We start from the raw sequence: 13,708 nt of genomic DNA on the forward strand, positions 1-13,708 counted from the left end.
CTGTTGAGTTACACTGATCATGGAAATGTAGACCATTCTGCTCTAACCATTGCTCTACTGCATTAATTTCTTTATATTTGATTACAAAGGACAAAACGTATGCATTGAAGAGTGGGTAGGATGCATATATCTGATGGTTTCATCATAGCCCAATCTCCAAATTTGGCAAATTGTCATTATTATGTCAAATTGTGATTACAACTAAACCGGTGTCATTCGACAAGCAGTATAAAATGCCCACTGGGTTATGAACCTTGACTAAGGATATATACTAGAGAGCAATTCTATCATTCACAGTTGAGGTGAGAAGGCTAGTAATCATTAATAATTCAAAGCATTCATTCATTATAAAATCATGATAGATTTCTGAATTCTTGCTTGTTTTATACATAAGCTTGAAGCTCAAATTGGACAAGTAGAACCGGCCAATAAAAAATGAGGGAAAGAATGAAGAAATACAACAATGGAGAAGTACAATCATAGTTGCCAAACAAAATCACGGCAAGGTTGAATCATTTATCTGCTGCACAGACTCCTCATGGTTGATGACCCTGGGTTGCTTCACAACGGGGGCTATCAACTTCCACACTGTATAAACAAAAAGAAAGAAAGGATAAGTATTAGTCTTTTTCTCCATAGTCGTAGCTCACAGCCTGGTTCAGGTTCATATCTTTAACTTGATATGCTTTCACTCCGAAAATTTCATGTGAAAAGCTTTTAAAAGTAAATTGTTATTAAATATTGGCTGTAAGTCAAGACTTAGTTGGCCTAAAATGCTTCCATCAAAGTGCTTGTTTATTAGCCAAATTGTGCACAAGAAATTACCTATAGAATTGGCAAAGAATATAATTAAAATAGGGGATGAAGGGAGTATCTTTGATGCTGCTATAGTTTTGTTTGGTCACTTCCAGTTGACTCTATAATCATATAATCTCAGGCAGATAACTTTTAAAAAAACTGAAGGCAACTAGGGAAGTAAACCTCATCTAGTTGCAAAAAGGCAGAAGTGATCTGAAGGGGAAGTGGAGAACATGAAGTCACTTACTGTAGATCGTGGCTGCAAACCACTCATTGATGATTTTCACCCATGTACTTGTCCAGCCAACATCAATGCTCCATCTGATTGATTGTTGTAAAGTGAGTATATGCATATGCACTTGAAAAGTATTCTCAGAAATTTTTGTAAGTAATATACTACTCACTTCCTTGCTGAATTTTCCAGGTTCCAACTGATGAATAACATTGCAAAATACATGGCCCCCAAGGAGAATATCATGTGGAAAAATCCATAGTTATAACGGATATCATCCTCTAGTTTCACCTCATCTTTGCGAAACTGGAAAAGCATAAGAGCTGCTCAATATTTCTTATCAAAACTGATAACTACCAAAAATAAGGGTTAAACTTTAGCTGTATAAGGTTGCCTTTTTTTAAATCATCTCAAATAAGACACACTAAATAGCTGTGTGGCATTCATCAGCAGATACTCTTCAAATCAATGCCATTGAAAACACCAATGTTCAGAAATACTTTTGCACCTTCATTCTCAGCATGCAGCAGAAGGTTGCAAGAATAGTTTATTTTTCCTTCCGAAATGCCTGAGAACTGTGTCTTTATTTACATTGTTTAAATCTACGCTACCAACAAAAATGCAATTACGCCTGGGCAGACGAGTATTTTACCTGAAATGATTTTGAATCAATCCCTGTTGAAAAGGTTGCCATGACAATGGCACCTATTGCAATCAGGAACCCCTGAAAATGAGGAAAAAACAGAAGACAACGCTCAGAGAAATATATAGTGGAAAGGAGGCTGAGAGATGAATTCAAAATTTTCATCAATTCTGGGAGACAAAGTTTGCTTGCAACTTTGTTATGGTTTGAGCTAACAAGTACGATATACAGGATTATAATTGCAGAAAATAGCTACCAGTCAAAGCTGGGAAAAAGAATTTCCAACTCTTACAAGTATGGTGGTCCAATCACCATGTCCATCTTTTGGCTTTTCTAGTTTGCATTTTTCATCAGCTGGTTCACTGAAAAGCCATGTGGTAAAACCAGATGTCAGTTTTTTCTTTTATTAATTTCTCAAGGCAACTCTGAAAAATTGCAAAATATGAGGCTAATAATAGAAATGCAGGAAATTACATCAATTTAAAGCATTGATGAATTAGAGTCGTTTGCCCAGAGAAACAATCAAGAATCAATGAAGAAAACAACATTAACTCTAGACCCTAGAGCACCTGGGCATTTGACTCATTGGTTGGTGCACTATCCCCTGTCTAAGGAGCAGGGTTCAAATCTCCCCTCTCCCAATTATAAAAAAAAAAAAAACACTCTGGACCCTGGAATGTCTTCCAACATATTGCAAGTTGGGAATTGATTTGAATTTGATATCCTTAGAACTAGACCTAAATTTTGTTTGATAAAAAAACTAGAGATGCATGTTATAGTAGTTCAAACCTAAAATGTCAGCATTTGGAAAGAAAAACTGGTTTGCATAAAATAGAAGCAACATTGGCAAATCTGAACAAGATAATGCTGCTGAGGTACTAAAGTGACAGTTGAAATTGAGCCCTTACGACACCAGTAGTGACCCTCAAACAATGAAAGTGAGTGACTCCCTCCTTTAATCTTCAACAATAACATAAATTGGACTGTAAAAATGAAAAAAGGATCATAACATATATAGTAGAAGATGTAGAGAAAACTTAGACTTCCTTTAAAGTGACATTTTCAGGAGATGCACTACATTTACAAGATAATCTACCGGCTGAGATATATGCAGTTAAACCAAATTTCAAATATTGCAGATAAGTTTAGCCTTCATAGTGACATTATGATCAAGCACATACTAAGCAATTACTCTTCTTCCTGCTGCCTTTTGAGCCCTTGATCTTAAAGGCAAACACTTATCTATCTAACTATTAAAACACAAGGAGGGCAATATTAGAGCATCGCTATGTTGATCCACAATAGGCACTGAAATAAGGTCATCCATATATCAGTAGATTGTTTTTCATTAGCACTATTAATAGCATGATATAAAATTTTGAAGCAAGAAATACAAGGTAGCTCATATAGGGTGACCTTCAACTCGAAGTATTGCAGCAGGTTAGAATATGGGATGAAGTCCTAACCTTCTAATAGCAGACCAACAGAGGAAAACAACATAAGAAGCCATAATTCCTGAAGACAAAAGACCTCTATTAACCTGCATCAAGTATAAAATGGTAATGCTCTTTATATCAAATCATTTAGATGAATAGAATTTTTAGCATAGAAAAGTCAGTTATTAAATGAAGTTATGAGGCAACATCACAGCAGAAAAAAGAAAATAACACATAAAAGTTCCATAAAAATCATATTTTAGTAGATTTGCATGTTTCATATTGTCACAGGTAGTAGATGATGTTCCACACTGTAAAATGCAAAAAGTTCATCATAGTGATAACATAACCACATGCTCAAAATGCATAAATATGCTTGCAAATCTTTAATGCTAGCCCCTTCCCAAAGTTATATTATCTGCATCATTGGAAAAAGCGCTGAAAAGTCCTCAGAGTTGGCAATAAATGATATTCCAAAGAAACTGATTCCTTGAAAAGCATACCTTTGAATGCAAGGACATAGCCATCATCACTATGAGCAGAATGGCAGTCCATGTAATGAAGAATATGTTGAGAGAACATGCTGGTCTTGGGGCATAAAAATAGTACATAGACACAATTCCACAGATTGAAGCAACATAAAAAATTGTTGAGGTAAATAATGCAAAGAAGCAGCTGCAGACAGACATGAAGATAGTTATACATTAGCAAATGCTTATTCAATTTCAAGAAAATGAAAAAGGCCTAAAAGGTTATCTTATCCATAAATTATATTACAATCATTTTAATTACTTGATAAGATTATGCTTTTAATGCCACATGACCTCGATCCGTGGTTCACTCCAATTCTATAGTCTTAATGATATAAAGCCTTTGTTAGAAGGTAGAAAATACCTTCGTTTCCTTTGCTCATCAGGTGCCCAGTTGTTATTCCACCATCCGATAAACTCAATCACACTTATAAGTTGCAGAAGGAGAAATATCCTATATCACATGAGCAAAAAACTACATATTTACTCTTATACTCAGAAGCTAATATATAAGTAAAAACAAAATTCATTGTCATTGCTGTCAATTTCATTCAGGAGTTTGAAAATGAGACAATAAATTCTTTTGATTACTGATTGAAGCCCTCTTGATGTCCTAATAATTTATTTTGTTATTCTGCCCCAATATAATTAATCAAAACTTTCTATTTCTTCATGCAAGTAATAAGTCCATTCCGGTTTGCCTTGAAACTTACTTTGATTCTGATTCATATATCATTTTGCTGCTGAAAATGAATGATTCAGTATCTATGTAACATGTGAGGCATGCTTTAAGCAATTAGGAGAAGAAAGTATGAAATTATACCAAGCATAGGAGATAGATAACTTTAAATTGTCTTTTCAGATTAATATTGAATCAGAAAGGCAGGTTGCCTTAGGACACTTTAAATGGTCGTAATATTAGATTACAATTTGCGCCATGATGTCAATAAGATTATAGTTGAGCATGATTTCATAAAATGAAGAGCTGTTAATTAAAGGTTGAAAGTATAAAGAATACCCTGCACCAATGCGAGCAACTTCTCCTGCAAGAAGAGAAAATAAGCTCCTTAGTTTATGGTAGAAAGAGCTTTTCTGTAGTTTGTAGATGATAGCTCCTCATGATCTAAATGTTTAAGTTATGGTTAAATTTTCAAGTTCTTAGATTTGGTTTTCAAAGCAAACATACCATATATTTGAATAAAATCTGGAGGGAGGAAGAATGGAACCACAATTGATACAACCAATAGGACAAACTTCAACGCCCACCATCCTGAGTGCCATTTACTGCAAGTTTCAAACAATTTTCTTGTACTAAATGTGGTAAGAAACATGAGAAAGAAAAATATCTGAACTCTATGTCAAGGAACCTGATTTTCAATGATCAGAAAATAAGAATCTAAGTATATGAGTAACAGAACAAGGATAAAACAGTTTCCTAAAACTCAACAGCATTGGTAAGCTCTGGCATTTTGTAAGAAGACTAGGATTCAGGTAGGACTTTTTCTGATGTTACGACTGCTTATAGGGTTCAGACATTTTCTGGACGCAGGAAACTAGCATTATATCCCAAAACCCATTATAAAACTTCAAGGAAGAATGAACAGGAAAGATTGGATTTTTTCCTTTTTCCTGAAGGAGAAAGCAGCATATTATAGGAGAAAAATAATCATGGACAGATGATAAATAAAAGGTCCAAAGAGTGAGATTCCAGCTTCCAATTTCTTAATCCGGAATATAATGACAGAAAGTTGAGAATTTCTTTTGGAAAGATTGAGAAAACTCAAAACAATGTTGAATGAAAGATACAAAACATCCTAAGCTCACACGGAGAACTCCCATTGTGTGAAAACAATCACTTCCACCGACTCCACAAGCTTTTCTATCTGTAAAAAAAAAATATTTGCCATATATAAACATGAAAGAAAAAATAAATAAAGCATGTAAATAATATTTTGTAACCATGTTCATAAGAGGTTTCTTCAACAACTGCACATGTCAATAGCAGATTATGACATTCAAAGGGTACAACAAGGAGTATATGCCCAATAGGACCCACAATTTGAGATTAAAATATATCAATCCTCAAATTGAGGTTGATCTTGGTGAAGAGAGTCATGGCTCTAGAGGTTATGCTTGTTTATGCAATTTCTTTACAAAGGGTCGAAACCAAATGCTAATTTATGAGAACATTCTATTAAACTTTTTGGAGTTCAGAGAGGAATTGACTTACAGTACAGTCGGGGTAAGACACTTTGTCCATAATCACGAATGAACCAGGCAGTAAGATTAATTATGAAGAAGATCAAGCCATAAAAGTATCTGGCTCGGAGTGACTTCTTCCTTTCCGCGGAACAATCCACATTCGTTGGCTCCATTGATGCCTTTACCCGCTGAACAAGCTGAGAGTTGCTTGAACTTATATGTAACACGCTAGCTTCAACTGCTGCAGCAGACCCACTCATATTTCAAGCATTAAAATGTTGTTAACTGAATAGCTCAGTACTTCAATTCTAGACTATGGTCTGTAATATTTCATACACTATAGTAGAATACCATAAGAATTTTTTCTATGAGGAAAAAAGAAAAGGAGGTGCTACTGAATTGGGTAAACCAGAGTGCATATATCTTGTAATGTTGAAAGCTTTCTAAATTGATTTCAAACAACAGAAATATGTACTTTTGGAGTATGGTAGAGAATTGCATTATCCAGAAGTGTATACAGCAGATTTACAGCTTCTTCCAAGATTCAAGAATGTTTTGAATCAGATAAGCATTTAGGAAATGTTGAAATCTTTTAAAGTAAATTTCATCTTTCCATACCGCCACTGTAAATAATGCTTTTCTCTGAAAAACAATGTGAGGTTTAACTTTACATTGGCAATGGTTAGAATACCAGCATTTTCTCACAAAGAACAAAATTCTGAAACCCATTGCTTTATCATCTAACTGTGGACATAGAAGAACACTCAAAACCATGAAAGAAGCTCTCTTGGACGGCCATGATAACAAGGGAATCCAGATGATAATAAATGTAATACAAAAGAAAGAAAATATACACTAAGAAAAAGAGAAAGGTTGAAACTTCAAACCTTTTGCTTCTGGGGCCCGATCCCTGGACTGCAAATCGAGGCTTGACAGTCCCAAGGAGATAAATATAAATGAATCTCCCAGAGCACGCGTTAAAGTAACTAATAAGAAGTGCACCAAACACTCATGAAGAAGCAGTTTTTTTAAAAAAAGGCATTGAATAGCAGCCTACTGACTACCGAATACATACTACATAGCCGTTGCTTCTTTTCAGCCCTTTTTGCATGTTCACTTTTTTTATAATGTAATGATGATATTCTAATCAAACAATATTAACCCAAAGTTTGAAACATAAGCTTCATTGCTTTTCTTTATTGTTATGCTTTGCTTTTTCTTTGTCCATTTTTGACTGTTATATGCAATCTACCATTGTACATACAGCTCATTATCTTGAAGCCTGTAAGTTTCTTTCATTTTCTAACATCGTCTACACAACAAACACAATAGGATTAGTCATGACAACAAGAAATAGTAGTAAACGTGTAAGGGAACAAGTGAGGAAGCATCTTCACTAACGTTTTCACATTATGAACAAGCTAAGTAACTTCCATATTTATCCAAAAAAGGAAAAAGGATTCATTTGGCATATAAACTTCTCTTCTCACTGTTAGTAAACATAAACTTATTTTCATCCTTACCTTAGGATACTATTATCAATTAACTAAGTGTTGATATATGCACTCAAATATTTGATCTTAATGAGCAGGGTTAGAATTTTTCTACTCTCAAATATATATATATATATATATATAAACCTTATTTATATAGGATTGCTATAACCCAAAAATGTTATGAAATGCTTTCTTATTAGGTTAGGAATGGTTTTAAAATTTTAAACAAATTGAAAAAGCTGTAAATAAAGTAAGAATGAAAACATTCTTAAATAAATGTGGGAAGGGGACAGGAGAAATTAAGCTCGTGGGGCAGGAGTCTTCTGACTAATTAAACACCCAAGCATAGCATGGATTATATATTATATTATAACATATTAATAATAATAAAGGGGAGGTGTAAAGGATTAAGGTTTATGATTGTTTGATTATGAAGAGGGAAAAAAGTAAGTATCATGGTTAAGGACAAAAAACGGCGTGACAAAACTCATCATGTCCTTAATTGTCCTCCCCAGATTTTGAGAGAGCGTGTGGGGGCCACCCGCACAGCACCATCACGCGGCGCTCTCATCACCACCATTCACTCCTTTCTAATTTGTAAACCAAGGGGCTTTGGCGCGTTACTCCATTTCTATTTAAATTTCTGTACTTGTGGACATGGCTTCTCCTCTGCTACTCTCTATTGTGGTTTCTCTTGCTCCCAAATGTTTTGTTGGATTTGGGCAGGAAAGAAATCAATCCTAAACCAACAAGTTAACTAATGACAGCAGTTTGTGGTCAGACCTGAACTTGACTTAATCATGTTATCAAGTTTTTAAGTCTCATCACTGTTGTACATTACCCTTTTCCTTGTAAAAATATTATGGTGAGTTGGCCTTTCACTAAGAGAGACTGTTTCCTAAAACTCAAGAAGTCTTTCTAGGCGTTAATAATAATCGGGTTTAGGTTTGTCTTTGTTAATAGTTGAGTGGGGAATATGTATGATCAAGTCCTAGAAAGGGATAGGATTAGGAATAAGATTGGGTTAGGTATAGATAGGCAGGAATGCTAAGGGAGGGTATTAATTATGTTATATTAACTTAAAATGTTGAGTATGAGTGAGTGTGTTATGTTTTTGTAATTTTTTATATTAATTTTTATTTAGAATAAATAAAACAACTGGAATATATATATATATATATAAACTTATTCTGTAAAGAAAAGATATTTATTTTTTCAATTCTACATTAATTTTATTTTTTAAAAAATATATAAAACGAAATTTCAAGGCTCAATTCAAACATTTTCAACTTCTACCATTGTGGAACGCCGACGTTTAGACTCGCATCAACGAGGTTGGTCCCATCTTCGTAATTAACTGATGACGGTAAGGCTAAATATGTCATTCGGTGGATTGAAAGTAACCCGATTTGAGCTTCTAGGGCTTCAAGTTCGTTACACCAGTGGCGGGAAGAAAATCTGGGAAATTTCCCATCGAAACTCAACTGCCAAAACTCTAAAACCCTAAATCCCTAAAATGTCCTTCATCGATGAATTTCAAGCTGGTAACTTTTCCCTTTTCTAATTCTCTCCTTTTTCTTTTCTAATTTAATTTCTTTTGTTTCTTATTTTTAATTTTTTTTTGTAAAAAACCTAATTTAAAACTCCCTGCTATGAGATGCTAATTAATTTAATTTTTAAATTATTTTTATTAAAATTTTACAGATTTGGAAGCATTGCCCAATATTCTTCAGAAAAAGTATGCGTTGATGCGTGATCTTGACAAAAGTTTACAAGGTGTTCCTTTACTCGTTAATTTTTAATTCTTTTGGAATTCATTTGAAATTTGTAATTTTTCTTTGTTAACAATCCAACGAAAAAAAAAATTAACGTCAAACATATTAAATTCAAAATCAACAATTGATATGAAATCCCATTTTAATTCAGTTCGAAATACTACCTTTTGTTGCTTTTGTGAACAGCAATTGTGAGGCAAAATGAACAACGCTGTGAACAAGAAATAGAGGATATAAGACGAGGGGTCAGGGCTGGAAACATTACACCAGATACTTCACTTCTTAGATTTTCAGACGAGGCACTTGACGAACAAAAGCATAGCATTAGGATTGCGGATGAAAAGGTTGCCTTGGCAATTCAGGCATATGATTTAGTGCGTGGTTTTTCCTCAGAACTCCAATATTTGATTCAGTGCATGTATTTATCTGATGCATTTGCCATAACTATGATGGAGAATTCCTATTGCCTTTTGATTCTTGGCTTGCATTTTTGCTGTTCTATGGCAGTGCTGTAGTGGAGAAAATTGTAAGTATTCAATGCTGTTAGATTCTTTTCGCATTGGCAACCTTAGGAGATAGAGGTGGGGTTTCTACCATCTTTTAATTGGGTGCATGTTTTTGTGGTTAACACTTAAAAAGTCTGTAGGCTATGGTGTTTTCTGTGTGGTCTTACTTTGTCACATGGATCAGTGACCAAAGAGTTACAAATACAAAGTCATATCAATAACATGGTTGATGGTTTTCTTTCTCATGAAGTAAATATTTGTATCATTCCTTTGTGGAAAGAATTCAAAGTTGATTGGTTTTGTTTTTAATATGATTGCCAAATTGATATTACCTTTAAGTTGACCATATTTGTATGAAGTCCTCCCCCTTGTAACGGAAAGCATATTAAAATTTCAATGCTGGATGGAACTAGCTTTTCATCCTTATCACTTAAATCTGTTTATGATGTAATCATGTTTCAGGTTGATTCACATATACAGCAACTTGATCAATATTTGAAAAAGTCTGATGAAGAGCTACGGCGTGGTATGTTGCTGAATTTCCACTTCCACTGCTATTTAGTGCATCCTTTTTTTGCTTTTAAGCCCCTCCACCTTTACTGCAATTTTTAAATCGTACCTGTAATATGTTTTTTTGGCAGAAAGAGAGAATGCTGCTGCTACTGCATCCTCTGGTCCAAGTCATGATGGTACCACTAAATCTGGAAGGCCTAGTGAAAGTGGAAGAGGAGGGCGTAAAAAGTATGCACTTATCATGCATAACCTCATTTATGGTTTCCTTGTAGGTTGTTCAATGGACATCCAGTTTTGATTCCTACGTCTGAGGAGGCTCTTTTTTGAATATTAATTTATCAATATAATATGACTGGTATTTGCTAAAACTACTTATAACAGTATGAAACATATTCTAGTGTAAAGGATTGTATTTTTCCTTTTTCAGAAGGAGCAGAATTTTGAGTTTGGAAAAAACCATACTGAGAAAAAAAAAATCTCATATTCCTTCCATTACATGCAACATATGTTTCACTAGTATGTATGATATCATTTGAACCACATATTTCCGCAGAACACGTCTGGCAACAGCAGCAGCAGCCGCGGCAGCTGCTGCGGCTACTGAAGTGGTGGCAGCAGCAGCAAATCCAACTGGTATGGAACTAGACTTGCCAGTGGATCCTAATGAGCCCACTTACTGTTTGTGCAACCAAGTTAGCTATGGAGAGATGGTTGCATGTGATAACCCTGATGTATGTAACTAAATTCTTTATATATTTTCTCTGAAACTATTTCTGTTTGCACTCCCCGTTTTTGATCTGATGAAACTCTTTGCTCCTTTTCACAGTGCAAGATAGAATGGTTCCACTTTGGCTGTGTTGGTCTGAAAGAACAGCCAAAAGGGAAATGGTATTGTTCAGATTGTGCAGCACTGAGAAATCGTCGTAAAGGCAGGGGATGATAAATGTTTTCTTGTCTGGAAAGTGTGCTACTGCATTTGGACAGCCGTCATGTTAAAGCTAACGTTTTACAGCTACATAATCATGCTGTTAACATTTTCAATTGCATGCTTCTTTGATTGTATCTCTCTCTTGTTCTAGTAACCTTTGTCTTTAACTATTTTAGCTGTGCCATATAGCTATTTGGATGCTTGTACCATTTTGTTTAAGAGTATTTTGCTTGAGATCCAGGCTGTAAATAAATTCTTCTAATTGTTTAGAGTGTTGATTCGCATTGAAGATAATGCTTTGGTATTTTGCTGTTGGCCAGTTAAAGTCTAATAAACATTGTTGTATTTAGATAAGTTTTACCACAAACCATCTCTCTTTGGTTTCACGCTGCAGACAAAAAACATTGAGGGTTCAGTATGAAGTTGAGTGTTAAGACCTAGGTCTAGGGTGCTATTGTTGGTGCATTAACCGACTTGGTAACTGTGTTCTTTTTGTCCCTTTTGATAGGATAGACACTGGCCGTCTAAAGTTTAAAGCAGAACTTTATCTGAGTCACAAGGCTTCTTAGAACCCAGCTCATGAGTTTTCCGGCATTCAGTTGTAACAATAGCGTCAAGGTGTGCCTCACCAGGTTAAGTAAACAAGTATAGCTGGAACAACTGCAGTAGCATCAAGGATTGAGTAAACTACAACATGGATCCCAATGAAACCAGGAACAAAAGGGCCAAGCACTTTATGGTTTGATGGTAATCAGCCACTTGCAGCAGTCACTTAAAATCCTATGCGTTTGAATGGATAATGAATGCTTGAGTCACTGATAAACACCCTAAATAGTTCTTGGGAGGCAACAAGGGCTGCAAGCTTCTGATGTTAGCTTTCCGTGCAGGGTATATAATCTGTTAACTTGTCTATTTTCATCCAGAACGTGAAGTCACTGATTAACTTGCTTTGCTTGCTCAAGCAAAGCAGCAAAGGAAAAGGGAAACTGAAAAATGAGTATCAAGGTCGGGCCACTTAGCACTAACCGCTAGAGGAGTTCTTGACTTCTGTGTCAGCTAATTTTATTGAAGTGAGCTCTTTCACGCAATGTTCCGTCGAAGCTCATGTTGTTTTGATCTTTTGGCAGTCTTTCCCACATGATACCGAGAAAAAGGGAGATAAGAACACTAAACAAAAATTCATTGCAAGTGCTTACATCAATCACACTCAACAGCTTAAGGAAGACTTGTCTTTTTTCTTTTCTTTTTTTCATTTTCCAAAAAGGCATGCTCCATGCAAGCCAGTTCTTACTATAAGCAGAGATGGTTTTGTCCTTGATCACCAAAACTACCTCGACTTGCTTTTCCATTATACTTGCACAGATGCCTTTCAATTGAAACAATTAGAGACTTAAAATTAACAAATTAATACATGCAGAAAGTATGTACAACCATAACTGAAAATCAAAAGAATTGATAAATATAAATCCTCTCAAACGGAATTAATGACCTAAAATAACCCTATTAGACTTTTGAAAGGGATTATAGACAGATTTTCATCATTGCCGATGCAGGAAACCATTTCTTCCTTTCATATATACCTATCCAGAAATTTTTTATATGCAAAACAACTCAAATTCCTTGATAATTTCCCAAGTGATCACAACTTGCATACCAGTCCAGGTATATGGTTAGAACAAAATCAAACCATTGTGCATAACATAAACAAAATAATTCGAGAAACTTGTTTGGCTTGATAGTTTCCGGCTGCAATCAACTATTTACAAACGGCCAGACCTTGCAAGGCAAAATTTCAAGTCAGTATTCCTTCAGTGCTTTCCATAGATATAATAGCTGTGGTCTATAGCCTCTGTACAACAAAATCCATGGAATCATCCCAATTTGAACAAGAAGGCTGCGATACACGACCAGAGTTCCAGTCCCACAATCTCGCAAACAAAGTAAAACACATTTGACTTCTTGTTCTTTTCATGCCAGCACTCATTATCTACACACTCTACTGAGTTAGGAATGTTCATCCTCATCTTACCAATTCAAATCAATCACACCGATGAATCTTAGTCATGAGTTCTCCGGTAATCTCTGGAATTGATGATTTATGCACTGAAAATCCAAGGCTATGTACAAAATTTTACCAGCCTTCCCAGAAGAAGAATGCCACTCACCAATGGCATAAGATACTCCAGAGTACAGCTTATAATGCTTTTAGTGTATTTGATACATTCAAGAAAACGAACCAAGGCTAGAGCTCACCAATGGCAACTCTCTCACTATCCATAACAAAAAAGTTAGTTCAAAATATTGAAACATGAGTGTATTACAACCCAAATATAGAAATCAACCAAAACCCTTATTCTTGCAATCCACATTTTGACCAAAACCAAAAACCAAAATGATTCCAGAATTGGACAAAAACCAATTAAACACTATTCCTTTTTCATTTGGAAAAACATCATCCAACCAACCAAAACACACTAAAGTCAAAATTTCCCTAAAGGACTTTCAACTTCATCAAAAACAAAAATCAAAATAAAAATAGTAACTTTCACTAATCCAATCTAGCCCCATTACAACCAAACTCCTAATTCACTCCTACAGTTACTACACTAACTTAAAAATAAAAAAAAAAACCCAAAATTGAAAAAAAAA

General features: G+C 34.9%; 2 protein-coding genes across 4 annotated transcripts; one reads left to right on the plus strand and one right to left on the minus strand.

Annotated features, from left to right (window-relative positions):
- Positions 1–317: 317 nt before the first annotated feature.
- On the minus strand, positions 318–7,219 carry LOC110421995 (Serinc-domain containing serine and sphingolipid biosynthesis protein). 3 transcript variants are annotated; one of them, XM_021435745.2, is made up of 13 exons: positions 6,729–7,219; positions 5,870–6,079; positions 5,446–5,522; positions 4,826–4,985; positions 4,658–4,682; positions 4,004–4,093; positions 3,613–3,784; positions 3,140–3,213; positions 1,966–2,035; positions 1,683–1,754; positions 1,203–1,336; positions 1,046–1,119; positions 318–588 (listed from the first exon to the last, which is right to left on the minus strand). In XM_021435745.2, exons 2-13 carry the CDS (start codon positions 6,012–6,014, stop codon positions 497–499), a joined length of 1,185 nt encoding a protein of 394 aa, XP_021291420.1. In that variant the 5' UTR covers positions 6,015–6,079; positions 6,729–7,219; the 3' UTR covers positions 318–496. The 3 variants fall into 3 exon arrangements, with proteins under 3 accessions (XP_021291420.1, XP_021291418.1, XP_021291417.1); XM_021435743.2 differs by having other exon boundaries at positions 5,870–6,082; XM_021435742.1 differs by lacking the exon at positions 6,729–7,219 and having other exon boundaries at positions 5,870–6,715.
- Positions 7,220–8,721: 1,502 nt separating this feature from the next.
- Positions 8,722–11,363, plus strand: ING1 (RING/FYVE/PHD zinc finger superfamily protein). Its single transcript, XM_021435401.1, has 7 exons — positions 8,722–8,881; positions 9,042–9,113; positions 9,299–9,486; positions 10,081–10,144; positions 10,260–10,359; positions 10,685–10,862; positions 10,958–11,363. Exons 1-7 carry the CDS (start codon positions 8,854–8,856, stop codon positions 11,069–11,071), a joined length of 744 nt encoding a protein of 247 aa, XP_021291076.1. The 5' UTR covers positions 8,722–8,853; the 3' UTR covers positions 11,072–11,363.
- The last annotated feature ends 2,345 nt before the right edge of the window (positions 11,364–13,708 follow it).

Source organism: Theobroma umbraticum, unplaced genomic scaffold, assembly GCF_002168275.2.
Source record: "Theobroma umbraticum cultivar Fairchild unplaced genomic scaffold, ASM216827v3 scaffold_130.0, whole genome shotgun sequence".
Classification (NCBI taxonomy): domain Eukaryota; kingdom Viridiplantae; phylum Streptophyta; class Magnoliopsida; order Malvales; family Malvaceae; genus Theobroma; species Theobroma umbraticum.

What these genes read in the sequence shown, in the direction of transcription:
- LOC110421995 (XM_021435742.1), bottom strand. Translation starts at nt 6,101, where the DNA reads ATGAGTGGGTCTGCTGCAGCAGTTGAAGCTAGCGTGTTACATATAAGT. An exon ending in GTTGCTCGCATTGGTGCAGG is followed by an intron (nt 4,094 to 4,657) that starts GTATTCTTTATA and finishes CATGTGATATAG; the next exon opens with GATATTTCTCCTTCTGCAAC. An exon ending in CTATGTCCTTGCATTCAAAG is followed by an intron (nt 3,214 to 3,612) that starts GTATGCTTTTCA and finishes TACTTGATGCAG; the next exon opens with GTTAATAGAGGTCTTTTGTC.
- ING1 (XM_021435401.1), top strand. Translation starts at nt 8,854, where the DNA reads ATGTCCTTCATCGATGAATTTCAAGCTG. An exon ending in GGAAGAGGAGGGCGTAAAAA is followed by an intron (nt 10,360 to 10,684) that starts GTATGCACTTAT and finishes ATATTTCCGCAG; the next exon opens with AACACGTCTGGCAACAGCAG. An exon ending in TTGCATGTGATAACCCTGAT is followed by an intron (nt 10,863 to 10,957) that starts GTATGTAACTAA and finishes TCCTTTTCACAG; the next exon opens with TGCAAGATAGAATGGTTCCA.